General features: G+C 46.4%; 2 protein-coding genes across 10 annotated transcripts; one reads left to right on the plus strand and one right to left on the minus strand.

Moving 5' to 3' along the window:
- The first annotated feature begins 19 nt into the window (after positions 1-19).
- SYCE1 (synaptonemal complex central element protein 1) lies at positions 20-7,047 on the plus strand. 3 transcript variants are annotated; one of them, XM_045809359.2, is made up of 13 exons: positions 20-141; positions 1,947-2,009; positions 2,628-2,687; positions 3,003-3,077; positions 3,716-3,763; positions 4,007-4,061; positions 4,764-4,853; positions 5,109-5,172; positions 5,961-6,027; positions 6,100-6,223; positions 6,297-6,407; positions 6,564-6,651; positions 6,896-7,046. In XM_045809359.2, exons 1-13 carry the CDS (start codon positions 72-74, stop codon positions 6,971-6,973), a joined length of 993 nt encoding a protein of 330 aa, XP_045665315.1. In that variant the 5' UTR covers positions 20-71; the 3' UTR covers positions 6,974-7,046. The 3 variants fall into 3 exon arrangements, with proteins under 3 accessions (XP_045665315.1, XP_087718636.1, XP_045665316.1); XM_087862510.1 differs by having other exon boundaries at positions 6,203-6,223; positions 6,896-7,045; XM_045809360.2 differs by lacking the exon at positions 2,628-2,687 and having other exon boundaries at positions 6,896-7,047.
- A 2,685-nt stretch (positions 7,048-9,732) lies between these two features.
- Positions 9,733-22,655, minus strand: LOC123800004 (uncharacterized). 7 transcript variants are annotated; one of them, XM_045809358.2, is made up of 5 exons: positions 22,581-22,655; positions 19,766-19,933; positions 14,302-14,428; positions 13,963-14,055; positions 9,733-12,072 (listed from the first exon to the last, which is right to left on the minus strand). In XM_045809358.2, exons 2-5 carry the CDS (start codon positions 19,853-19,855, stop codon positions 10,265-10,267), a joined length of 2,118 nt encoding a protein of 705 aa, XP_045665314.2. In that variant the 5' UTR covers positions 19,856-19,933; positions 22,581-22,655; the 3' UTR covers positions 9,733-10,264. The 7 variants fall into 7 exon arrangements, with proteins under 7 accessions (XP_045665314.2, XP_087718635.1, XP_045665313.2 ...); XM_087862509.1 differs by lacking the exon at positions 22,581-22,655 and adding an exon at positions 21,723-22,574 and having other exon boundaries at positions 19,766-19,824; XM_045809357.2 differs by lacking the exon at positions 22,581-22,655 and adding an exon at positions 21,723-22,574.
- Positions 22,656-26,460: the final 3,805 nt, after the last annotated feature.

Genomic DNA, 26,460 nt, shown 5'->3' on the forward strand with positions numbered 1-26,460 from the left:
CCCGCCCCGGGCGCGAGTTTCGTTCAATCCCCACCCGAGCGCCACGCGCCGGGCGTCTGCGAGCGGAGGAAATGGCGGGGCGGCCCGGACCTTCGGACGCGGAGCGGGCGGGAGCCACGGAGCGGGCTGAGAAGGCCGGAGGTAGTGCAGGGGTCTCGGCAGGGGCGGCCGTGGGGGGCCGGGTCGAGGCAGGTGGGACGGGGAGCGCGCTGCCGAGTGAAGGTCGGGCAGCCGGCCGCCCCCCCCCCCCGGCCGTTTGTCCCCCGGCGGCGAGGCCCCTCCGGAAGCCCCCGTCGTCGCTCGGCTCTCTCGATGGCCCCGCGGCCCCAGACGAGTCCTCAGGCGGCCCAGACCGACGGGCTCCGCGCAGCGTCCCGCGGGTTTTTCTCCAGACGCCCCCGGCTCAGGGGACGGGGGACCCGGCTGGGCACGTCCCTTGAATGAAACACCCCCGTGGCCAGGGCTGCACTGAAGGGGCTTTCGGCGGGGCCGTGTGGGTGCCTCCCGCCGACCAGGGGCCGAGTGGGCGCCAGCAGAGCGGTAGCGGGCCGCTCTAACGGAAACCCCGGAGCCCACACGGCCCTGGAGACCACCGAGCGCTCTTTGTCGTGGCTCTGGAGGCCAGGCTTCGGAGACGCAGGCAGCAGCACGCGCGTGTCTGGCGAAGACCAGCTCCTGGTCTGCGCGGGGCCCTCGCAGGGCGGAAGGCGCCGGCGGTTCTGCGCTCTCTTGTAAAGGCACTCCATCCACCGTCAGGACCCAGTCGCTCCCCAAGCCCGTCTCCTAACACGGTCACATCAGGCCATGGCGTCTCTTCTTTTTTTTTAAGATTTCATTTATTTATTTGTGAGAGAGCGAGCAGGGGCGGGGGAGGGCAGAGGCAGAAGCAGACTCCCCGCTAAGCAGGGAGCCTGACTTGGGACTGGGTCCCAGGACCCCGGGATCATGACCTGAGCCGAAGCAGACGCTTCACCGACTGAGCCAGCCAGGCGCCCCCAGACCACACTATTTCTACACCTGTTGTACGGTGGTTCCAGCCTAGGAGGGTGTCCTTGTCCTTGTGTACATGATGGGGTAATGAAGCCCTGTCGGCAACTCATTCTCCAGGTTCAGAAATGTTAGCAAATGGGGGATAGGAGCTATGTGTCCTATTTCCACAACTTTTTAGTAAATTGAAATTATTTTGAAATAAAAAGTAAAGCTAGGGGGCTCATACTACACAGGCTATTTTGTGCCCTGGATTTTTTGTTAACAAGACATTAGTTGCCTCATTCAACAGATATTTAGTGCCAGTGTGTCCCTTACCTTGTGGCGAGCACTAGACGTGCAATACAGAATAAAAACAGTGCAGCTCACTGCCTGGTCTATAATAATAATGCCTGGGAAAATGGTTGCCCAAACAAAAAAAAATAGTTTGGGGGTCACTCAGAGAAATTTATTAACTTTAAAAAATATAGCCATATGCAGAAGTGTGTATAGTGAAAGGTAAACATCCTCTTTCTTGTCCTTCCAGTCCTACCCTCCAGCGGTAACTACTATTGAATTTTTTTGTGTGATTCCGGCCAGCAGTTATCTAGAGATGGTATACATATATTTGTAGACTGACAGGTATATATTTCACCTCTTTTCGTAGCCATATGGGATTCTCTACACACCATCTTTCACTTTATTTTACTGTCTAGGATGTCTTTCCATGTTAATACAGACAAATCTACCTCCTTTTCAGTGGCTGCACAGTATTTTGTTACGGAGATGAATCACAAATTTGACCCAGTCTTGAGTACTACAGGCAGTGAAAGTTCACCCCTCACATCCACCTCAGGACAAGGAGCAGGGGCGCCACTGTGGCTGGAGACCTGAGCCCCCTCAGTCCCAGACTAAAGTTGGTGGACCCTTCCTCAGGCCTCTCCTTCGGGATTCTAAAATGTTTGGTTTTGTCTCCACAGAGCAAGCCAAATCCTCACAGAAAATTGAAGACTTGCTGGAAATGGTGAAGAAGTTGCAGAAAGGTCCCATGTCCCCTCTGTAACTGAGGCACAGCCTGACCTTTGAGATAAGGCAGAAGTGGATTCAGTTCCAGGCCCAACAGTTCACAGCCTTGGAAAATTAACTCATTTACTCTCTCTTTTAAAACTTAATTCTCTGAAGTAAAAATATAGCCCCATAATTCAGAATTAAAGTGTGAGGAGAGGGAAGGCGAGAATTTTCCCAAACTCCCTTGCTAGCCACCCAGTTGGCCCCAACTGCATTCAGTTAAATCCAGATTTTCACTTTCACCTCCCTTCCCTCCACCTTAGTTCTGCTGCTCTCTGCTTGCTTACCAGCCTCCTTCCAGCCATGTTCCCACCTCAGGGCAAGCCTTTGCACTGACTACCTCCCACCCCACCCAGGAACTGCCCTCCCTGTGATTTGGGCCCTTAGGAGGTCTTCCCAAGTCTGAAGAGCATGCCCCGTTCCTTCACTCTTTAATTCCTTGCCCCTCTATGTTTCTTGGCTGCAATTACTACAACCTGACTTAGTAACTATTTTTTCCTTGTCTCCCCTACCCAGAATGAGAGTCCCTGTAGGGCCCCCAACTCCTTCTGCCTGCCCTGTCAACTCCACTCAACTTCCTTTCCTTCCTGCAGCTGGAAGCCTAGAGCCCAGGGTTGAAGTCTTGATTAATCGGATTAATGAGGTTCAGCAAGGTGAGCTCAGGGACCAGCTACATGATTTACAGGGCTCCTTGTTAAAAGATTACTGACTAGGTCATGATAGCAGCAGGTCATTAAACCAAGGATGGGTCCATCTAAATGCAACTGCTGTAGTCACATGTCCATGAACCTGGTGCTGCTGTCAACTGAGCCCAACAAGAAAGGCTTGTGCTCTGGAAGCCTCATTTCTTGCTTTAAAATCTGCCCCCCAACCCAGATTTCTTGGAAGACAAATGAGAAATGTCATCGTTTGCAAGGAATAATGCAGTTGGAGGCTGCATTTACATATTGTTCTGCTTTTTGGGACAGCAAAAAAGAAAGCCAGTGAGGAGCTGGGAGAGGCCCGGACTGTTTGGGAAGCCCTGCAGAGGGAAATGGACTCATGTAAGCATACTGGGGGTCACCCAGAGGACTTCAGTGTTATGCCTTCCTGAGCTCAATATTCTGGACACTTAGCATTCTTGCTGTGGCCAAGGGCTTCTACCCCCTTCTCCAACATCAGGCCCTGCCAATCTCCCACTCTGTGGGTAGGAGTGTTCTCAAAGTACTCTCCAAGCATACTTCCACCTCATGGCCTTTGATAGGCTGTACTGCCCCATGTAGTACAGGTTCCTATTGCCACACATCATCAGCTCTCACCTTGAATGTCCCCTTCTCAGATAAACCTCCCCCAAGTCATCCCATGTAAAGCAGCACCTTGTCCCCACCTGATCACATTCCTCTTACTGCTTGATGTGTTTCTTCATAGCCCATATCCCAGTTCATGTGATGTGTTCTTTCTCTCCCCTCCGTGTAAACACTGGCCTTCCACAGGATCCTCACAGTCACCCTTTATCATCCCCGGGGCCCTTTGCTGCTTACAGGGAGTGTGGGCTCAAGAGGGGAGGGGGCTCAACTCAAGGGGTCCACATTTAGGATTGGAGTAGAGCTGTCCCAAACTGCCTGTGTGACAAGGGGCAAATGCACTCCCTGAGGGTGCAGTGATGCACCCTGATGCCTGAATGTGTTACTGTATTTTCCAGTGAGTGGAGAGAAAGTACGCCTGAAAGAGATCTTGAACAAAAAGCAAGGTAACTGCAGCTACTCTATCTCCATCCAGGCTTTTGCACTTGTCACCCTGCAGAGGCCAATCTCCATAACAGCTGAGGCCCTTTGAAACCTGAATTAGTTTGCATCCCTCCATGGCTTCCACCACACTTGCAGTAAATGACAGAGTCCTATCAGGTGTCCACATGTGATCTGATCCTATTATCTATGCCCAATCCTGATGCTTTGATGGGTTGTCCTGGGGCCCTTGGCTTCTCTCCCTGCAGAGACCCTACGGATCCTCAGGCTCCACTGCCAGGAGAAGGAAAGTGAGGCACAGAGGTAAGACCTTCCATCTGGGACTTGCTCTGCCCTCCCCCTTCATTGTGGTGGAAAGGAGAGAGGGAAAATCAGTCCTGGACTCACAGGTCACGTTGTGTCCCTCTGTAAAAAGGAGAGGCCAAATGCATGTCTTCCCACCTTGGCCCCAACGGTACACAGTAGTGTTAAGGGTACTCTGACTCACTGGGATAATCATTCATTTGCTAGAGTATCAAATGTGTTCAGCTGTTTTTTACTCTATGCCTGTTACTCTTCCTAAAATTGGCTTCTTGGCTCTCTGTTCACTCTTCTGTCCCTTCATTTAGGCATCAAGCCACAAGTGTCTCTCCATTCATTCACTATCCTTCCATCCACCTCAATATTTGTGAATCCATGTCTCCAATTCCTGAACCTTGATTTAGCTCATTCTGTGACCAGAGTCCCCAAGCCCTCACATACCAACATTGGAACTATGTGGGAAATTTGGATGAGATAAATATGTATGTGTGCTTGTGCACCTGACTTGTGTCCATGTTGATCTCCCTGATTTCACAACAGTATTTCCAGGGGACACATGCACATCCCCCCCATGAAGTTATTAGAGAAGGACCTCAATCTGGAAAGCCAGAACAGACCCCAAGAGGAAGCAGAAGCCCCACCCCCAGCCCTGTCCTGGGGAGACATTCAGAGAATATGACTGAGAGCTGCCTTGCCTGTTCCCAGGAAGCAGACCATGCTGCAGGAGTGCAAGGAGCGAATTTCTGCTCTGAACTCCCAGATTGAGGAAGAGAAGAACAAACAGAGGCAACTGAGGTAAAGCCCAGTGCCCAATGCCAGGTAGGGTGGGGGCAATATGCTGGGATGGTTTGTGGATGCAGGTAATATCAGGGATGGGAGTTAGAAGAGGAGCTGGCTGAGTTGAGGCTTGGAGGGACAAGGTGGTGAAGGTGCTTCCTACAGAGCAAAGAACATGGGCAAACCTCCCAAGGTCTGTGCATGAAGACCCCTGGCCTGGGCCAAGGTGGGGAGGAATGTCTCATCCCATGGCCCCTCGTGGTTGGTCTGCAGGTTGGATTTTGAAGAACAGCTGGAGGATCTCATGGGCCAGCACAAGGACCTCTGGAAGTTCCACGTGAGTCACTCAAAGCCATTCCTCCCACCTTCCACATCTTCACTGGAAGTCCCAGACCCAAAATTCAGGGTCACATTGCAGGCCTCCTTCCTCTCACCTGCCACCCCCAGCTCCTGAGCCAGACCTGGTGGTCATACATCAAAATGGCCCTCAGCTCAGTCCCTTGGCACCACCCAGTGTCATCCACTTCACTGGTCCTGCCCATCCATCCCTGCTGCTCCCCTGGGCCCTTCAGTGGCCAGGAGCAACCCTGATGAAACAAGGAGAGGTTATCCATAAGGAAGATCCGTGGATGTGTTTGCAGCCATGACTGGCACAGAGCAGACAGTGGGAAACCAAGGATTCCTAGTGCCAAATAAAAGGGGCAGAAAGGATCAATGTTAGGATGGAGGAGCTCAGTGAGGAGGCCCCACAAAGGGAAGAAGAGCTGTAGTTCAGGTCTGGTGACCGATTCTCCAGGGAACAGTTCTGATTTGTAATGTTTTCAGGATTCCCTATAAGAAATACTTGCCTCAGACCTGATTTCAAAGCTTGCAAAATTCCTGAATGCTAACCACCCCGTGAGCCCCTCAAGTGCAGCATCACAGGTATCTGGGATGAGACAGTTCCAGGTGGAGAGAAAATGGCCGGTACAGAGGCCCTGAAGCTGGAACGTGCCTTGTGTGCCCAGAGGCCCAGAGTAGTAGGAAGTGAGGCAGGCTGAGTAGAGACCAGATCCAGGTAGGCTTCTCTGAGGTGCATGGGAGGAGGCTGGGACACATGGACAGGCCTCCTCTCCACCTACTCAGAGGCCGGAGCAGATGGCCCGGGAGATTGGCACCCTGGACAGCAGCAAGGAGCAACTGCTCAAGGAAGGTGAGGCCTGGAGAATGGGGAGGCCCTGATTTGCCCTGCCCTGCCCTGCTCATCTGTCCCTTCCTGCTGCAGAGAAGCTTGTGGAGGCGAAGCTGGAGGATGTGAAGCATCGTCTGTGTTCCCAGTTTGGGGCTGATGGGTGCTCAACCATTGCTGAGGGGCTCTTTCTCCGCAGCCAGGAGGCAGCAGCCGCAGTGTAAGATAAGGATGACAGGGACAGGGAATGGGGTGATGGAGGGAGCTGCCACTGCTGATGGCCCCACCCTCAGGCATCTGTTTGAAGAGGAGAACAGGAAGGCCCAGGAACTCCTGGAAGCTGCCTCACATCACCACGAGCAGCTACAGCAGAAGTGCCAGCAGCTGCAGCAGAAGAGGCAGAGGTGGGCGTGGAGGCCCTGCCCCCAGCCCCCAAGGGGAAGGTGGCTGAAGGCATCTCTGCTCCCCTTTCAGCTTATCTCCTGGTCTCTTCACACCCTCTTGTTCCTTCTCCTCCCCTTACCCCTCCCCACACTCCTACCTCACCCTTCTCTGTTCAGGCTTAAGGAGGAGCTGGAAAAGCTTGGGATGCAGATCCCTGCTCGAGCCCAAAGCAAACAGGAGGAAGGGGCTGGCCCAGGAGAGCCTGTGAGTCCTGGAATTAGGTGGCAGGGAGCAGAGATAGCTCATGAAAGTAGGGTACAGGAAGGCAAGGAAGGGGAACCACAGAGTTCTCAAAGGATGGTCTTTTGGGAAGGGTGTTCTCACAGGGCACAACCAAGACAAAAGTGCAGAGACTGGCAGTGGTGGGGTGGAAAGAGGCTGGTCCCAGTGAGGGTGTGGGCACAGGGGTGCATGGAAATCTCCCTCCTCAGACCCTGACCTCCCACAGGCCAATCCCAAGCTCCTAGGAGTCATTGAGGAGGAAGACCCAGAGCCGCCCACCAAGCAAGGCCCTGCGCCCTCCTAGGCAAGGACTCTCCCTGCCCTGGAGCATATTCCATGAACTTCAAGAAATAAAAGCACTATTTCAGTACAACTGCCTCAGTTGAGTTTGCGCAGGGGTGGAAGGGTTTGTCTGACCCAAGACTCGACCCTCGAGACTTGGTAAAGCCCTGGTCACATCCCCTCTTGGTCTCAGCCAGAGTTCTGCAGCAGCACTCAGTAAGCACTTCCCTGGCCTCACAGTCTCTGCTCTGCTCCTATCTAGGACTTAACACGGTTCTGGGTCTCCAGGCAGAAAGATTCATGTTCTGCAAACCCACCCTGTGATTGTTTCAATTCCTTATTCAGGCCTGGACTATACAGAATTCCAGAAATCCCCAAAATGAAGAGCAAGGTGCTGGGGTTCTCAGCCAGTCAATCCCTTGCCCACAGTCCCCACCAATTAGCTGAGAAAAAGAAATAATTGGAGGCCAAGTGTAATTTGTGCTCTTGTGGGCACAAAATATATAACTGAGACGCCTGTCACTACAACACAGTACGTTAGAATTCCTCAGTGTCCTGGGAGTCAATCACCGAAGACTGTTGTGCGCTTTTGAAGTATGTTTCAGAGCACATAAATACATTTGCCCAATTAAGGACCGCAAGGGTAGTCAGAGTCTGTGACCCTAAGCCACAATACAGCGATTGAAGAAGAGATTCCTTCTCTTGAAAGGCTCCCACATCCAGGTAGGACAGTAACATGGTGGGATGGAGAGAGGTCCAAACAGGCCCCCAGTCTCAGGAGCAGTGTTTCTATGGAAGAATGGAAAAATATGTGGAAAATTAGACACACTAGGCATCAACCTCCCAGTTTTCTGAGATGGGGTTAATCAGATCTGTGTCGTAAATGAACTGGTAACATCAAAATAACTCCTGTATCTCCTGGAAGTTGGTAAATTCCCCTGCATGACAATGGAAACATCACCTTTAAGAACTGCGCTTCAGCTAAGCCCATGATTAGAAATGATTTTGTAGCTTCAGTTCACACTAAACAAACAGGACACATGATTACTTCCAACAGATGAATAAAAGGCCTTCAGCAAAATCCACCTGTTTGTGTAAAAAAAAAAATCTAGGAATAGAAGGTAACTTCATTTATGCTTAGTGGTAAAGTATTTGAAGCATCTCGGGTATATTCAAATACAATTCACCATACTGAAGCTCCAGATAGTAAAACAGGGCCAGAGAGATAGGAACCTTCTTCCACCCCTGCTCACAACCACATGGACCTGCCAAAGAAGAAAGAAAATCCTTCTTCCTGCTCAGCCTTGCAATCTCCCTCCAGGCCCTTTCCTTGGAAACCCAAAGATTGTGTCAGCTGGAAAAGGAGAAATGTAGCCCCATCATCACAAAGTCGGGCAACATAGGGTGGGTTCCTAGCTGAGGCAAAAACAAAACCATAGCTGGTAGAGTCACTTACCATAAGGTACAGGTAGAGACAGATGAGCTAAAAGAAATTGTTCAGTCTTAAAGATTAATCTAGACAAAATACCAAGGAGCCAGGACTACCTAGTTTTGAAAATAAAACTGTTCCTCCTTCCCAGCTTCTCCAGGCAGAAAAAAGGATCCCTAAGGTATGAAATGACTTCAGGCTAAAGATCACTTTCAGTGGAGCCTCAGAGTAAATCTCAGACCAAGGATGTTGCTGTAAGATCCTTCCCTGAGACTCTTACGAGTGTGCCTTGTAAATCCTCACATAGATGATAAATAGGGCTTTTACAGATCTTAGGGGCATTGTCCCCACATCACTCTAAGTTTGAGGCAGAGTGGATCCTGTTCCAGAAGAAGTATGGGGATGGCTTTCATCTAATGGAGTGGATTATAATTTAATATATCAAAAATCCAACTTTTTAAAGGGAATTAAATCAATTTGAAATAAAAGGTTTAGAAAGAGTTCAAATGAAAAGAGCCCTCTGGGGAGACACTAGTTAGTAAAAAATCAGGGTATGTCTTGAAGAAGAGAGACGACTGAGTGCAGAATCCAGAGCTTTGGAAGTCATTCCCAGAACCACTGCACCCTAATCAAGGTGTGCCCTGCTAGATGTCAGAGTTTCTGTGCACCACAGATGACTAAGTGCCTCCCAATTCCCCTCCCCTTTGAGTGGGCTGAGTCTCCCATCTCCATGCCACACTGTGTGTTGTGCGCAGGGCACCTGAGTGGTCACTTCAGGTCACACAGCTTAAGAGCAACCACACAGAAGGGACCATGACCAAAGAGACTATGTGCACCTAGTCCTAATATAGATGATGAGGTCCTAGATTTTCAGCCCAACAGCTTTATAAATTGAAATCCTTTGACTGTCAGTATAATTTGCATGTGTAAGTGATGTGAACTCTGTGGCCAGAAAGTGGACAGTGTCCCTACTGTATTTTCCAAAGATGGCCACACTACTATATCCCATCCCACATACTCTTTTGTAAGAAGCCTTTATATCAAGAGGTGGAGTCTTGTTTCTCCACCCCTTAGAATCTTCATGGGCCCTGTAACTACCCTGAATAGAAAAGTTCAGAATTGACAATGTGCTACTTACCAGGAGTAGTATTGCCAAATGTCCCCTTAGAGGCAAAATCACCCCAAGTAGAGAAGAAATGGCTTATAGCCTTTAAAACTTTTTTATTCAATACAGTAACTATCATTTCTATCTGAATTTTTTTTCCACGTTACCTACATTGATAGTTTTCCCTTCATGAGACATTCACTGATATAATTGGACATTCTGTTGTTGAAAATTAGGACACATTAAAGATATTTATAACGTTTTACTTTATTCTCAGTGTTCAATGAGCTGTCTCTGCCCAATAAAGGCATTCCTGCATTTACTGAATTTCTTTCTTCCTATGGTTTGATTTTTCCATCCACTGACTTGGGGATGAAAAGTGACAACACAGATTCTTTCCTCTGTGAATCTCCTACACAAGGACTGGTAACTTCTCACAGAAGCCTAACACAAATTCATAAAGTGAACTGGCTACAATGGACTCACAGCATTGTAAATAGGTCACACATAGAAGGGTTCAACAGTGAATGTTTCTCACTCAGGTAAGTACAAATGAAGACTTTTGAGGTAGAGTTGGGAAGATCTCTGCCCTCCCCAATCAATCTTTTATGCCTTAAGTCATGGTTGCCATCTTAACCCTATGGCTCCAAAGACAAACCTGTGGGCAATCTACACTTCAGAAGCACAAGGAATGAAAAATTAACAAACACAAGTTTTTTGGTAGCCAGACATGGAAGTAATGTTCATAATGTGTTGATGATTCCTTGGCCAGAGCTCAATTACACGCTTCCACCCACAGCAAAGGGAGGCTGAGAAATGCAGGCTAACTGTGTGCCCAACACAAAGAGAAAGTGAGTTTCGAAAGTCTTGGTATATATATAGCCAGTCTCTGCCACACATGACTTCTCCCCAGTGTGAGTTCTCTGATGTTTGCTGAGGTGTGATTTCTGACAGAAGGTTTTCCCACATTCATTACATTCATAGGGTTTCTCTCCTGTGTGAGTTCTCTGGTGTACAGTCAGGGCTGACTTCTGGTAGAAAGTTTTCCTACATTCTTTACATCCATAGGGCTTCTCTTCTGTGTGAGTTCTCTGATGTCTATTGAGAGTTGACTTCTCACAAAAGGTTTTCCAACAATCATTACATTTGTAAGGTTTCTCACCTGTGTGAGTTCTCTGGTGTACAGTGAGTTTTGATTTCTGGTAGAAAGTTTTCCCACATTCCTTACATTCATAGGGTTTCTCACCTGTGTGGAGTCTCAGGTGCACCGTGAGCTTAGGCTTTACACAGAATGATTTCCCACATTCATTACATTTATAAGGTTTGTCTCTTGTGTGAGTTCTCTGATGTACGGTAAGAGCTGGGCGATGGCCAAAGGATTTCCCACATTCTTTACATTCATAAGGTCTCTCTCCAGTGTGAGTTCTCTGATGTGCAGTGAGAACTGACTTCTTATGAAAGGTTTTACCACAATCATTGCATTCATGATGTGTCTCTCTATTGTGAACCCTTTGATGTACAGTGAGGGCGGGGTTCTGGTAAAAGGATTTCCTACACTCATTACATTCATAGGGTTTCTCCCCCGTGTGTGTTCCCAGATGTACAGTGAGTTTCGTTTTCACAGAGAAGGATTTCCCACATTCATAACATTCATATGGTTTTTCTCCTGTATGGGTTCTCTGATGAACAGTTAGGTGTGACTTACGGCAGAAAGATTTCTCACATTCAACACATGCATAGGGTTTCTCCCCTGTATGAGTTCTCCGATGTATTGTAAGAACTGTTTTACTGATGAAGGTTTTCTCACACTCACTACACTTATAGGGTTTCTCTCCTGTGTGTATTTTCTGATGCTTACTGAGATTAGACTTTTTGTGGGAAGTTTTGTCACATACATCACATTCGAAAGTTTTCTCTCCTAATGGAGTTCTTAAAAGCGATGTGAGGTGTAATTTCTTGCTGAAATTATCCCCACTTTGATTACGCTTACGGTGTTGCTCCTCAAAAACAGCTCTATGAAGATTTGATTGTGTTGGTTTTGCACAAAAGGTGTTCCCCCATTCGTTACATCTACAGTGATCCTCCCCTATGTGAGTGCTCTCTTGGGCAATGACAGCTGACTTGTCACAGGCTCTCCAATATTTGTCATAGTTATAGGCAGTCTCTCCCACGTGAGCACTGCTATGTGTAAAGAAGTTTGCCTCCTTGCTGAAGCCTTTTCCTTGCCCACCAAATTCAAAAGCTGGCTGCAAAACTGGATCCTTCTGGTGAAAACTATGATGCTCGCCATCCCTGAGGGATCGCCCAGTTGTGTTACGGTCCTCGGGCTTCTCTCCAGCACGCATCTCATCAGGCTCACCAGGAAGAAACATGTTCTGACACACGTTAAACTCCTCTGGCTTCATTCCTGAACAGTTTCCATTATTTATAATCAGGTTTGAAATGTGGATTGCACTCAAATTAAATGGTTTTCCCAAGTCAGTTCTCTCCTTAGTTGATGTTTCGTTGTTGGCAACTCCAGCTTGCCACACATGTCTGCTCTGATGCTCCTGGCAGGTCTCAATCAGGTCACCTGAAGTCTGAACATCTAAAATGAGACAAATTAATTATATCTGTGAACCAGAACAAAGCATTTCTTATGGAATGTTTGTGTAAGAATAAAGCATTTCTTTCCATCACAGCAGGATACAAATTTTGAAGAATCAATAATGGGTATGATTATGCTGAGCGTATGATTTTTCTCCCTAATGAATTAATGTAACAAGTTACACTAATAGATTCTCTAACATCAAATTATGGTTTTATTTGTCGGTTTTGCTTTTTTAAGTTTCTTTTTTCCTTTTTGGATCCACAAGGAAATATTTGGTCATAATAGTCACCTATTCCCTAGCCACGTTTTTGGGTCAGTTCTTTCATCTGCCATTTGTGTTCCTGCCTTCTCTCATAATAACTGTGAACTCCCTGTGCTTGGCCTTTTCTCATCACTCAGCTTTGAAGATGGCAAGATCTTCCTGGGTCGGCTACTTTAGGATGCAGTGGAGGGCCGTTTGTCTGTCACCTACGTGGGGATACTGCTTAGGGACAAGGATTCACACCCACGATTCTTTATTTTTTTACTCCTCCCTGGGTGGTGGCTATGGGCACCTGTGGGATTTCTCAAAGGCATCCTCTCTCCTTCTCCATGCTAGCCAAAGACAGCTTTCTGCTAACTCCTAATGAAACGCTACATCCTTGGCTTCTTATAACCAAGCTCCAATTCTCCACACTGGGCTACCCCTCCCTGCTGGTCTAAACAATTTAGGTTCTGCAACCCAGGCTGTGCCCACCAGCTCTGAAAAGTCTTTTTCTGGCTCCTCCTTAGAAAAAGTCTCACCTGTTTTGCTGTGCTTTGCTTCTTGTTATGTGCATCCCTACTTGACAATTTGCTGTTTCAAAAGGCTTGTGTTTTGCACTTTGGAGTATCAGCTGTGTCCTAGCTTCAGTGAAAAATGGAGTCCGTGTAGAGACTGGATTCTCTTTGTTACATTGGAATTACTTAGCAGGAGCAACTGAAACCCCTGGCTCCTTTGGCCTTGAGAACACATCATCTCCAGATTCTCCTACCATGCCATGGACCGCCCCTTTCCACACTGAAACCTGTGCATGGTTCCCCACCCCTTTGTGACACCTGTAATGCCATGGTTGACAAGGCTTGGTCCTGCGCTCCCTCATTTTCTTAACAACCACCTGGGCAACCTCCTCTAATCCTGTGCCTTTAATACCAGTTAGGCTAAAGACTGTTCTAGTTTGCATCTTATAATAGTGATACCCAATCTCTACTCCAGACATTATACCCTACTGTAGTCTATATTATCAAAATTGGAAAATCATCACCTCAAATTTAAACTATCCCAAAGTAGAGTCTTAATAACTCCCCCAAAACTACTTTCTCTGGGCTTCCTTAATAAATAACACACCCCACTTTTTCTTTCATAGTGGTGAAATATTATTTGTAGTTGTTACCCACTACACTTAATATTCTGTGTGTTTGTTTCACTCTGACTGGACAGACAGTAACCTCCTAGAAAGGAGGGCATGTGTTTGATTACTGTCACAATCCCCACAACTACAAAATGACCAATGCTTAACATGCGTTGAAAGAATAATACTTGAAAGAAAACAGTGCAGGAGAATGGAGGAAAGGAGGGCATCTTTGAACCTAGAGATAGTGGCTAATGAAGAAAGAAATTCTAAGAGAAGGCAGGCAAGGAATGGATTTTGGGTAAGTCTAAGAAAATACCAGGCGATTAAAAAAAGAAGGGGACATTTGTGTGTGAGAGCCATACCCTGAAAGTGAAGAATGCATGAGTCTGATACATACAGACTCACTGTCCTAAGGTCTGGACCTGGAAAAAGCACTGGGAAAAACAGCCCAGCATGGCCAACATCTGCTGTGGTCTCCTCTTCCCAAACCCCTGCCCAGTATGCACTGACTGACCTGGGAGGCTCTGGGTTGGGGCTTCCTCTACAGTCCATGGCTCTGCTCCTTGCTCCAACTTGACAATCACCTCAGGTTTCATAATGCAGTGCCCTGTTGATCAGAAGTAAAGTGGGACCTTTAACAAACCGCTGAAGTTTCAGGGCCTTTGAAGAATGACAAGGGCACAGCTGCAAGAACCGTACAATGAAGGGCCAATGTGAACCTCTGATTAAAGGGGTGAACGCTCACATCCTTCTGGGCCTTGAGTCTTAAACAGTGGCATTTGACTTCATAAACAGCTGCACATTAACCAATGAAGAAAGAAGTGCTTACACCTACTAGGACACTTTCACTCACCCAATGACACCAGGCTACTGTAGGTCTCCAGCATCACGACCCTGTACAGGGTCCGCTGAGCATCATCCAGGTCCTGCCACTCCTCCCAGGAGAAGTTCACAGCCACATCCTCAAATGACACCAACTCCTATAATGACACATGCCTCAGTTCAAGGTATCAGGCTGAATCAGAACAGAGTCTGGGAGTTCATTCTTTTTTGTGTGTTTTGTCTTGTACAAAATACACCATGGTTTGTACTCTGTACTGTGGGGTAAAGAGATACCACGGTAGAAATTTCCTACCTCAGACTAGAAACAACAACAAAAGAAAGCCACTGAACTTGAAGATGGATCAACAGATATTTTCTAATCTTTATGAGAGAGAGAAAAAAAAAATGAAGAAAAATGAAAAGGGGCCCAGAAACAATTTAAAAACAGTCTAACAACACGTAAATGAAGTTCCATAAGGAAAGGAGAAAGACTAGAGCATTTACGTATTTTCAGAAACAAAGGTTACAACCTTCACACATTTTATGATATGAATTTACAGATTAACTTCAATGACCCATAATTAAGTTAGATTTAGAAAGAAAAAAAAAAAGCAAAACAAAACTACTCCAGGCACATCACAGCCAAACTGCCAATATCCAAAAATAAAGAGAAATCTTGAAAGCATCCAGAGAAGAAAAAGCACATTCAGGTACAAACACATATGAATGATGGGCAACTTATCAGAAACAATGGGAAAATATATTTAAAGTGGTGAAAGTAAACATCCTTCAATCCTAGATTCCACATCCACTGAAAACTTACACTACAAAATTGAGGTGAAACAGGAACATTTTCAAATAAACAAAAACTAAGATAATTCATCATCAGAAGATGGCATTACAATGCTAAAGGACATTGTCCATGGTTGAAAAAAAAAATGACCCCAGATGATAATTTGGATCCCTAAGACAGAATCAAGATCATGGGAAATGGCAAATGTGTAGATAAATATAAAGAATTATATATATATATATATATATAATTTTTCTTCTTCCAATGTCTAAAAAATACATGATCCTTTAAAGAAAACATTATAACAATGTACAAGGGACTCATAATGTATGTAGACTCAATATGTACATACATATGTGTATTATCGCTAGTACAACTGTTAGGGGTTGCAAATGGATACATACTATTCCAAAGTTCCCATATCTTATATGAAGTAGGGCACCACTACTCTAGTATGTCTGATAAAGATTCATATGGTAAACCCTTAGAGAAATGAATAAAAAAGTAATGGAATGAAGTATAGTGTTTTAATTTGCTATGCCTGCCACATCAAAGTACCAAAATGGTCCAGCCATTTGGAAGACAGTTTGGTATTGTCTTCAAGAGTAAACACAAACTTTCAACCCACAATCCAGTAATTGCATTTCTGGTATTCATCTAAAGGAGCTGAAAACTTATGACCATATAAAACCCAGCACGTAGATGCTTACTGCAGCTTTATTCATAACGGCCAAAACTAGGACGTAACCAAAATGTTCTTCAATGGATGCGTGAATAAACTGTGGTACACTCCGAGAACAGAATATTTTGCAGTGCTTGGGGCGCCTGGGTGGCTCAGTCGTTAAGCATCTGCCTGCGGCTCAGGGCGTGATCCTAGCGTTCTGGGATCGAGCCCCACATCAGGCTCCTTTGCTAGGAGCCTGCTTCCTCTCCCACTCCCCCTGCTTGTGTTCCCTCTCTCGCTGGCTGTCTCTCCCTGTCAAATAAATAAATAAAATCTGAAAAATAAAAAAAAAGAATATTATGCAGTGCTAAAGACGAATGAGGTATCAAGGCAAGAAAAAAACGTAAATGCACCTTAGTAAGTGAAATGAGCAAATTTGAAAGCCTACATACTGTATGATTCCAACTACCTGACTTTCTGTAAAAGGCAAAACTACAGAGACAGTAAAAACATCACCGGTTGCCAAGGGCTATGAGGCAGGGAAGAATGAATGGAAGAAGCACAGAGAATTCCTAGGACAACGATGCTACTCTGTATGACTAAAATGGTGGAGACATCTCATTATACATCCAGATCTTGATGCCAGATGAGATTTGGTGGGAGAGAGAAGAAGGAATACAGAAACTCCATTTTGGTCGTTTCAGTCATTGGCTAAATGGACGAAGTATACATGAGAGATGAAAGGAAGATGGCTTTTCACATAGGGCTCGCTCAGTTTGGGGTGTCTTCTGGATGGCTACAGAAAAACCATTCCCCAGGGAGTTGAACTAGTGATCGAAAGGCTAGTGAAGCGGTCCAAGCTGGAGAGAGGAATTGTCAGGGCTGTCAAACCACAGGGGGCGTGAACACAGGGCAAAGACTTGCACACCTGGATAAGCTACGTTCAGGAGAGGAAACAAACAAGTGACCAGGGAGGCCGCCACAGAAGCTAACGGACAAGAATGTCCAGGAAGAGACCCTGCACAGTAGTTTTACTATGGGAGAAGATTCAAGTAAGGCAAGGCCAACAGCACAGTCACTGAATCGAACTATAATCTGGGTTGACACGTAGGTTGTAGGTTATTTCTTCACTTAGATGAATTAAGACGACACTGAGGAGGTTAAGGTGTAAATGAGCCGTGGAACTATCTGTCAGAAAATACAACTTTGAACAGTCAGAAGCACCGCCTATACAGACAGACTGGCTGACAGAAACATGTGGAGCATAAGACCTGAAGCCGATTCAGTCCTGCAGATATCCCAAGGTTTGAAACGAGTAGGGCCGTGGACCAAGCAGGGCCCTCCAAAAGCTGTCTGGGACACTATTTCAGCAAAGCTTATTAAGCATGTTGTGTTTTAGCACCAGGTAACCATCACCACTGCAGAGTGCTGAAAGTGCTGATTTCCAGATGGGTATCGAAACACTGTCCACTACATCATCCGTGTGACCAACAAAGGCACCATTTCAGACTTCCGTGCCTGCAATTCTCATGTCCCATGAGAATGTGGCACGCCTCTTCTAAGGGTCCTTGTTGAACAGGTAGCAATCGTGTGTGTCTTTTTGCCATCAGAAACACCAGAGACCAATCTGCACTCACCTTGGGTGACTCTAAGGTCATATAACCTGTCCACATCCACATGCCACCTTTATCATGTTTATGTATATCTCTCTGAAGCTGTATTTTACTTCTTTCTACTTTTCTCTTTTAAAGTATAAGCCTTAATGGGAAAAAGCTGAGAGCCTTTCCCTGAAGATCAGGAACATGACAAGGATGCCCACTCTCACCACTATTGTTCAACATAGTACTAGAAGTCCTTGCAACAGCAATCAGACGACAAAAAGAAATAAAAGGTATTCAAACTGGAAAAGAAGAAGTCAAACTCTCTCTCGTCGCAGATGACATGATACTTTATGTGGAAAACCCAAAAAACTCCACCCCCAAATTACTAGAACTCATACAGGAATTCAGTAAGGTGACAGGACACAAAATCAGTGCACAGAAATCAGTTGCTTTCCTATACACTGACAATGAGACTGAAGAAAGAGAAATTAGGGAATCAATTCCATTTACAACAGCACCAAAAACCGTAAGATATCTTGGAATACACCTAACCAAAGAAGTAAAGGATCTATACTCGAGAAACTACAGAACACTCATGAAAGAAATTGAGGAAGACACAAAAAGATGGAAAAACATTCCATGCTCATGGATCAGAAGAATAAACATGGTTAAAATGTTTATGCTACCCAGAGCAATCTACACTTTCAACACCATCCCGATCAAAATACCAATGCCATTTTTCAAAGTGCTGGAACAAACAATCCTAAAATTCATGTGGAACCAGAAAAGACCCTGAATTGCCAAGGAAATGTTGAAAAAGAAAAAGCTGGGGGTATCACATTGCCTGATTTCAAGCTATACTACAAAGCTGTGATCACCAAGACAGCATGGTACTGGCACAAAAACAGACACATAGATCAATGGAACAGAATAGAGAACCCAGACATGGACCCTCAACTCTATGGCCAACTAATCTTCTACAAAGCAGGAAAAAACATCGAATGGAAAAAAGACAGTCTCTTCAATAAATGGTGCTGGGAAAATTGGACAGCTACATGCAAAAGAATGAAACTTGACCACTGTCTCACACCATACACAAAGATAAACTCCAAATGGATGAAAGACCTCGATGTGAGACAGGAATTCATCAAAATCCTAGAGGAGAACAGAGGTAGTAACCTCTTCGACATCAGCCACAGCAACTTCTTTCATGACACATCTCCAAAGGCAAGGGAAACAAAAGCAAAAATGAACTATTGGGACTTCATCAAGATAAAAAGCTTCTTCACAGCAAAGGAAACAGTCAAAAAAAAAAAAAAAAAAAAAGAGGCAACGTACAGAATGGGAAAAGATATATGCAAATGACACTACAGATAAAGAGCTGATATCCATGATCTATAAGGAACTTCTCAAACTCAATAACCAAAAAACAAATAATCAAATCAAAAAATGGGCTGAAGATATGAACAGACACTTTTCCAATGAAGACATAGAAATGGCTAACAGACACATAAAAAAATTTTCAACATCATTAGCCATCAGGGAAATTCAAATCAAAACCACATTGAGATACCACCTTACACCAGTTAGAATGGCAAAAATGGACAAGGCAGGAAACAACAAACTTTGGAGAGGATGTAGAGAAAGGGGAATCCTCTTACACTGTTGGTGGGAATGCAAGCTGGTGCAGTGACTCTGGAAAACAGTGTGGAGGTTCCTCAAGACGTTAAAAATTGAGCTACCCTATGATCCAGCCATTGCATTACTGGGTATTTACCCCGAAGATACAGACGTAGTGAAGAGAAGGGCCATATGTACCCCAATGTTCATAGCAGCAATGTCCACAATAGCCAAACTGTGGAAGGAGCCGAGATGCCCTTCAACAGATGAATGGATTAAGAAGTTGTGGTCCGTATATACAATGGAATATTACTCAGCCATCAGAAAGAATGATTACCCAACATTTTCATCGACATGGATGGGACTGGAGGAGATTATACTAAGTGAAATAAGTCAAGCAGAGAAAGACCATTATCATATGGTTTCACTCATTTGTGGAACATAAGGAATAGCAGGGAGAACATTAGGAGAAGGAAGCGAAAAAGAAAGGGGGCGGGGAAACAGAGGGGGAGACTATGGACTCTGGGGAAACAAACTGAGAGTTTTAGAGGGGAGGGGGGTGGGGGGATGGGTCAGCCCGGTGATGGGTATTAAGGAGGGCACATATTGCATGGAGCACTAAGTGTTATAAGCAAACAACGAATCATGGAACACTACATCAAAAACTAATGATGCACTGTATGGTAACTAACATAACATAATAAAAAATAAAAAATAATTAAAAAATAATTTAAAAAATAATAAAGTATGAGCCCTTCCTCATCAAGCTCATGAAGCACCATGTAAAACAAGCTGAGGGATAAAGAAACAAACTCACCAGAGATGTATTCATCTTCCGCTGCTCTTGGAAATGCACAGAGGACTCTGGAAAGATAGCTGGGAGAGAAGGCGAATGGACTAGGGTCATGACAGGACTGCTGTGGCTTGCTCCCAGATCCCGGATTCTCTCGTCTGAAGCTCTCTACACATTAGCTAGAAAAGACAACTGAGAGAGACAGAGAGACAGAGAGAGAGCACCTCCTGTGGGACAAGAATATTCTATTACCTTGAGAAAGGGCAGCAAAGACCGTATTGAAGGAGTACCCACAAGCCCATTAATTTACACATACCGTTTACCTTTAGTTAATCGAAACACATATTTCCTACTGACTTATCAACAGTTAATAGTAATAATCGATTTAAGATTTTAAAGATGCTTACTTAAATAATGATTGTTTAACTACGTTCCTATTAATAGAGACACACACTCAGGGCTTCACAGCCGTGTCTCCATGAGGACACCTGCAGTTTAAATAGGGCATCTTCACAGAAAGGAAACACCCGGCAAAACAACATTGCTGGCCCATGACTTTACAGAAGACACATGTAAGGTACGTGGTACATTTTGTTGTGGTGCACTATTCCAGTAATGGTTCTCAATGACTTGCTTCTCTATAAATTCACTTCCTCCAACACTGACGTGGGCTTTGCCATCTGACCTGCTTTCGTCAAAAGGAGCTCAGCACATGCAACCCGGACACGGGATGAGGAGCACTTTTCCACTAACACCTTGTGAAGAGGCCTAGGGCTAGCTGATAGAGACACATGGCTTAGCCAACAGCCAGCACCAACCAAAACAGTAAACGAAGTCCTCTCCAACCCACCAACCTTAGTCATGGCAGCAGGTGATCATGGCCTCTACTGTGAACCAGGCAACACTAGCACAGGGATGGATCAAGCAAACCTAGCCCCAAGGGCTGAGCCACAGGACTTCAAAAAAATAAAATGACTGTTGTTTAAAGTCATTAAATGTGGTTGGCCTGTTACCCAGAAAATGCTAAAGTGATACTTTAAAGCCCCAAACCCAGGATGTTTTTAACAAAATCACATGGGGGAGAAAGTCTTGAATTACACACCAAGTACCACCAACAGAACTTGACAACCACATACAGAACTTCTGAGGAGCATAAAGAATGCGCACTCGATGGACTTTAGTGAGGCTGCTGGACGAGAGACTATGAGAACCACACAAAACAACTGTCTGCCTTTCAGAAGACTACGTCTTAACACTGTTACTTCATTACAGGAGTCTGGTGATTACCGCTGGGCACATGTGGTGTTTTACTTACATTCCAAAAACAAAACAAAACAAAACAGTTTAGAGAAGAAATGTGATGCAGTCTAATTTTCCCATTTTACACAATGAAAAATGGAAAAACAGGCTCCTGGCGTGGTACTGCAGAATTTTTGATTTTCACTGACAGATTACTGGCATTCAGCGGGAAACACCTGTATTATAAATGCCTTGAGCACACGTAAGCCAGGAAAAGCACCAGGGAAAATGGGATAGGCATATTTCAGTTCTTCTAAGAAATGGTTGTTCTAAGTTGACCTCATTTATCAAAAATGATGTCAGAAACAAACATGTGTTGTGGCTTAATTGTGGCAAAAGAGATAACACTATCCAAAAGTCAGGATGCCTGATGTATGCAAATCCTGTGAACCTGGCAGACCACTTACATCCTCCAATCCATTTCCCCCCATCCTTCTTGTAAGGCAGAGATGCCCTGGCAAACCCTTCCTGAGCATCAGGAAGCAAATTCAAGACAGAGGGAGCATCAGCACATCTCTAGCTACGTACGTGGAGAGAGTTCAGATCACAGGAACAAATGAGGGGAGAAGCAAGCCATGGGAGTGTTTCGCAAGCACGGGCAGATGGCTTCTCTCAGCTGCAGCAGGTTATCCCTCCGCCTCAGACCCCTCCCATGAAGAACACTTCCCGGGCCTTTGCCTACCCGTCTCAGCCTGGCTCAGGTCTCCTGAAAGCAGGTCCAACCTTCCAATAACACGCAGTCTCTGACAACTTCTGGAGGAGGCGGTATCCCCCAAATCTTGTTCACTCTGGGCAGAAGCATCAATAACTGCTCGGCCATGCAAAGCTGGGGTCTTCTCCTCTCTGGGATTCTTCCGCCTCCGCTCTGAGGCGCTAGTGGAAGGGTTCAGGTCACAGGGGTGTCTTTCAGGTCGCCTTTCTGTTCACGGGGCGCCTCCCCTTCGTGCTTCCTAACAGCTACCTTCTTCCAAAGAAGACAGGACTGTCATCCGGGGCCGAACCATCTCTCCTAGAACCAGCGGTCCCTGGAAACTAAGTCTTGCATAAACTTCTGAAAACGCAAGAGCTCGGCAGGCTGCCCAGCGCAGGGGGACCTGACACCTGGCCTGCTGATGAGACTCCAGGAAACCCCGCAAACAGAACTGCCTCACAGTATGAGCCGGGCGCCCACGCCCTTCACAATGATTTCTCCGGGAATCGGGGTCACTCCACTATTCACCAAGACGCTCGCGTCACAGCGGAGAAAAGGGAACGTCCTAAAACTTGCTGACGCGGCCCAGGACGCTTCAGGGGCAGAGCTGGAACGTGGACGTGGACGCGGACCGTCTGCAGACCCACCCCCGCCCCCGCTGTCACCTTGCACTCCGCCGCCCACGTCGCCAAGCTCCCCGAAGCACACGCCGGGCCTTCCACAGCTCGCCTGCTCCGGACGAAGCAACCCCTGCGAGCACAGCTCGAGCCCAGCCCCGGACCCACGGGTCCCAGAGCCACCCTCGCCCCGGGCACCAGGACCCCCCCTCCCCGGGGCCGGGGGTCGCACCTGCACGTCAGGTCCCGCTGCGGCCAAGCCGACGACACCCCCGCCCCCGCCGAGTGCCCGTGGGCCCCACAGTTCCCCTCTCCCCCTCGCAGCAACCTTCAGGGACACGTAACCCAAGCCGCTAGAGCCCGCTGCAGCAGCGTAGGCACTGCGGTAGGGAGCGGAACTTCTGGGCGGAAGAGGGGGCGGGTCCGCACGCGCGCAGAAGGAACCCGGAAGACTCCCCGAGTCCAGTTGGGGAAGACATCGTCGTGGCGGGAGACTACGTTTCCCACAAGCCTGTGCGCTCTGGGCTTTAGGAACCTTGGGAAGTGATGTGTCCAGCTGCCTTGGAGTGGGCTGTGATGGGTGAGGGTCGGTCTCTACCCACGGGACAATAACGGGGCTTTCTGGTTCATTATGAAATCCTAGGATGACAAGCGCAGAATATTCATCAGGGTGGTGGTTTCTGAAGGCCAGGGAGCTCATGGCAATTTCTTAAAATAAGACAACAATGAAGTTTGCAGCATTGATTGATTCTTCCTTTCATGAACGATTTCTCTGTAGCGTGTGATGCTATTTGAGAGCATTTTACACACAGAACTTCTTTTAAAATTGGTGTCAGTCCTTTCAAGCCCCTCCGCTGCTTTATCAACTAGGTTTATCTAATATTCTAATCCTTCGTTGTGATTTCAACAATCTTCTTTTCTTTTAAGATTTTATATATTTATTTGACAGAGAGAGTACAAGGGGGGAAGCGGCAGGGAGAAGGAGAAGCAGGCTCCCACTGAGCAGAGAGCCTGACATGGGGCTCAATCCCAGAACCCTGGGATTATGACCTGAGCCGAAGGCAGATGCTTAACCGACTGAGACACCCAGGCGCCCCTCATTTCAGCAGTCTTCATGGCATCACCACTAGGAGTAGATTCCATCTCAAGAAATCACTTTTTTTGTTCATCCCTAAGAAGCAAATCCTCATCTGTTGAAGTTTTATCATGAGATCACAGCAATTCAGTCCCATCTTCAGGCCCTACTTCTGATTCGAGTTCTCTTGCTGTTTCTGCCACATCTGCAGTGACTTCCTCCCCTGAAGTCTGGAACCAGAGCACTAGAGTCTTTCCGCTAATGCTTTCTCCATGTCAGCAGTAAGGATGTTTCTCTTTCTGATCATCCACGTGTTCCCTGGGATAGCAATTTTAACGTCCTTCAAGAACTTTTCCTTTGTGTTCACAGCTTGGCTCTTTGGCCCAGCTTTCAGCCTGCCTCAGCTTTCAACTCCCTTTCCTCACTAAGCTTAATCATTTCTAGCTTGTGATAAAGTGAAAGACATGTGACTCCTACTTGAACACCTAGAGGCCACTATAGGGATATTAACTGGCCTAATAGCAATACTGTTTGTCTCAGGGAATAGGGAGGCCCAAGAAGGCATAGAGAGATGGGGGAACAGTCAGAGATGGGTAGGTGGAGCAGTCAGAATACACATTTATCCATTAAGGTCACCATCTTACATGGGCATAGTTCATGGGGCCAAAAAACAATGACAATAGTAACATCGAAGATCACATGATCACAAATCACCATAGGAGATACAATAATAATGAAAAAGTTTGAAATATGAGAATTACCAAAATGTGACACAGAGACACAGAGTGAGCAAATGCTACTGGAAAAGTGGGGCCACTAGGCTTCCTCAATGCGGGGTTGCCACAGACCTTCCAAACATAAAAAAATGCAGTATCTGTGGAGTGCAACAAAATGAAGCATGGTAACACAAGCATGTCTGTGAGTGTCCTTTTCTTTGTTACACTGCTCACCTACTGGTGAAAGAGGTGGTGAATGTTTTGATTACACATGTCAGTGAGGCCCTTCTCCCAACATGGACATGGACACAGTAGCTGGCTGCCGTACTCCTCATCTACCATACTCGACACAGTTAAGCACATTCTCCGTTGTTCCCAACATTCCTGGAAGAGCAGTCCAGACTGAACTTAGGCAAGCCACACCGTCCTTGGGCTGCTGTGGGCTGACTGTCACCAATCTGCTCCATGGAGCCCTCTCTGGCAAAGATGCATCACTGTTAACCATGTGCAGCACACAGCCTCCTCTTAGCTGCTCTCATCTACTTTGGCATGACTGCTGCACCTGACACTGTTGGTGGGAACACTCCTATCCTTGCTCTCCCAGTCTGCCCCACCTTTCCATTTTTGTTGCTGACACTCCTTCCTCTGCTCGCCTCTGGGTGAGACCTCTCATTACCTGTGAGATCCTGGGTGGGAAGAAAGGTGCTCCTGTGTCTGTGAGGAACACCAGAGAGGAGCAGGGAAGTGAGGACAGCAGGGGGCATGTGTCAAGTCCCTGCCCAGTCGTGCCCTAAAGAGTATCTTTGGCCCCAGAGGAGAGAGGGGTTAGGGCAGAAGCTGAGAGTCAGAACAGGAGCACTGCTGCACCAGGGTCTGGTGACCAAGGCTAACACATGGGGAAGACTTCCTGCTGCAATGCCAGCACACAGAGCTAGCATCTGCTGTGCTGTGCAAAGCTGGTGACCTACACCAAGTATCCCCGTCTGCATAGAGCAGTAGGGAAGCAGCTTGTACAGAGGGCATTTCCACAGGGAGGCAGGAATGGCAGGCTTCTCTTTGAGCATATAGGAGGCAGAGACTAGCCAGTTGTTCACCAAATATGTTTGCTCTTTTTTCTTGGATTACAGTGGATATTTTCCAGCAGCTTCCCTGGGGTGTGATGTGTCCAGTTACAGTGAAGGGAAGAAGTGAAGGCATGGCTGCTAACCCCTGTGGTTCTCAACACCACTTTCTCATCTGCTAGCTTGATTCAAGTGAGTATGGGAATAATGTGTTGAGACTGGATGTGGGGTAGTTGGTGCGCATGTGAGGTGGTACAGAAGAGCTCTGGGCACATGGACAGGGAAGAACATTCTGGTTCTTCTATAGGCTTGGCACTGGTAACTGTATAACTGGGCAATTGGTTTTCACTCTCTGAGACTCTTTTGACAAGCAGAAAATATGCCTCTTTCCTTCCTTGTGCTGGCCCCAGTGAGAACAGAAGTCACAAGATGGTGCCAAAGCAGCAGTTGAGCATTTTTGCACATTTCACATGGAGAGTCATGGATGGGAGGGAGGAATGACAAAGTTGAAGTCATACACTCATCACATATAAGGGATTTTTCTTGGTTTGTCCTGATAAACCAGTGTATGTGGGTGAGGGAAGAGGGCTATGCTCAGTCTACACTGTGGTGTGCTGTCAATGAGAGTTTCCTAACTTGGCTGCACAGGGAGGAGGCTGGGTCCTGGAGAGACATGGCATCAAAGAGCACCTCTTGAGAGCAAGGGTGGGAGGGAAACCAAACTCTTTATGTTAACTCTGGATCCTTGAAACTGGACCTTATCTTATCATCAACCTTATATTTTGACTCTCATCTATGACCCTTACTTTAACCCTGACCCTGAACTCAAAATCCTGTCCTTACCTTTCAACTCTGATTCTGGCTCTGGTTCTGGGCATATGTATGAACCCAGTGTCATAGCGCTAATAAGGACAAGCTACAATGATGCTGGTGGCATCCAGGACAATATATGGAAAATATAAGTTCTCAGGTTCCCTGTAGAGGGTGAATATACTCATGTTTAACAAATTAGGTTTCTTTCTTTTTTCATCCTTTTGAGTTTCTAGTATTATAACAATATACTTCATATTTCTTGTAACAAGAACTTTTGAGATCTACTGTCTTAGCAACTTTCTAATATGCAACATGGTGTTATTAACTATAGTCACCATTATGTCCCAAAATGAATTGATGTTACATCTGGAAGTTTGACCTTATATCCACTTCACCCATTTCCTTCACCAAAATGTTTTTATGATGAGCACCGGGTGTTATATGCAA

This window comes from Ursus americanus, chromosome 6, assembly GCF_024610735.1.
Source record: "Ursus americanus isolate L20-20 chromosome 6, mUrsAme1.1.p, whole genome shotgun sequence".
In the NCBI taxonomy this organism is placed as follows: Eukaryota; Metazoa; Chordata; class Mammalia; order Carnivora; family Ursidae; genus Ursus; species Ursus americanus.

Coding starts and splice junctions, on each gene's coding strand:
- SYCE1 (XM_045809359.2), top strand. CDS start 72: ATGGCGGGGCGGCCCGGACCTTCGGACGCGGAGCGGGCGGGAGCCACG. Junction 2,688..3,002: donor GATTAATGAGGTTCAGCAAG/GTGAGCTCAGGG, acceptor TTTTTGGGACAG/CAAAAAAGAAAGCCAGTGAG. Junction 3,078..3,715: donor GCAGAGGGAAATGGACTCAT/GTAAGCATACTG, acceptor TGTATTTTCCAG/TGAGTGGAGAGAAAGTACGC.
- LOC123800004 (XM_045809358.2), bottom strand. CDS start 19,855: ATGACCCTAGTCCATTCGCCTTCTCTCCCAGCTATCTTTCCAGAGTCC. Junction 14,429..19,765: donor GGAAGATGAATACATCTCTG/GTGAGTTTGTTT, acceptor GTGTCATTATAG/GAGTTGGTGTCATTTGAGGA. Junction 12,073..13,962: donor CCCAACCCAGAGCCTCCCAG/GTCAGTCAGTGC, acceptor GTCTCATTTTAG/ATGTTCAGACTTCAGGTGAC.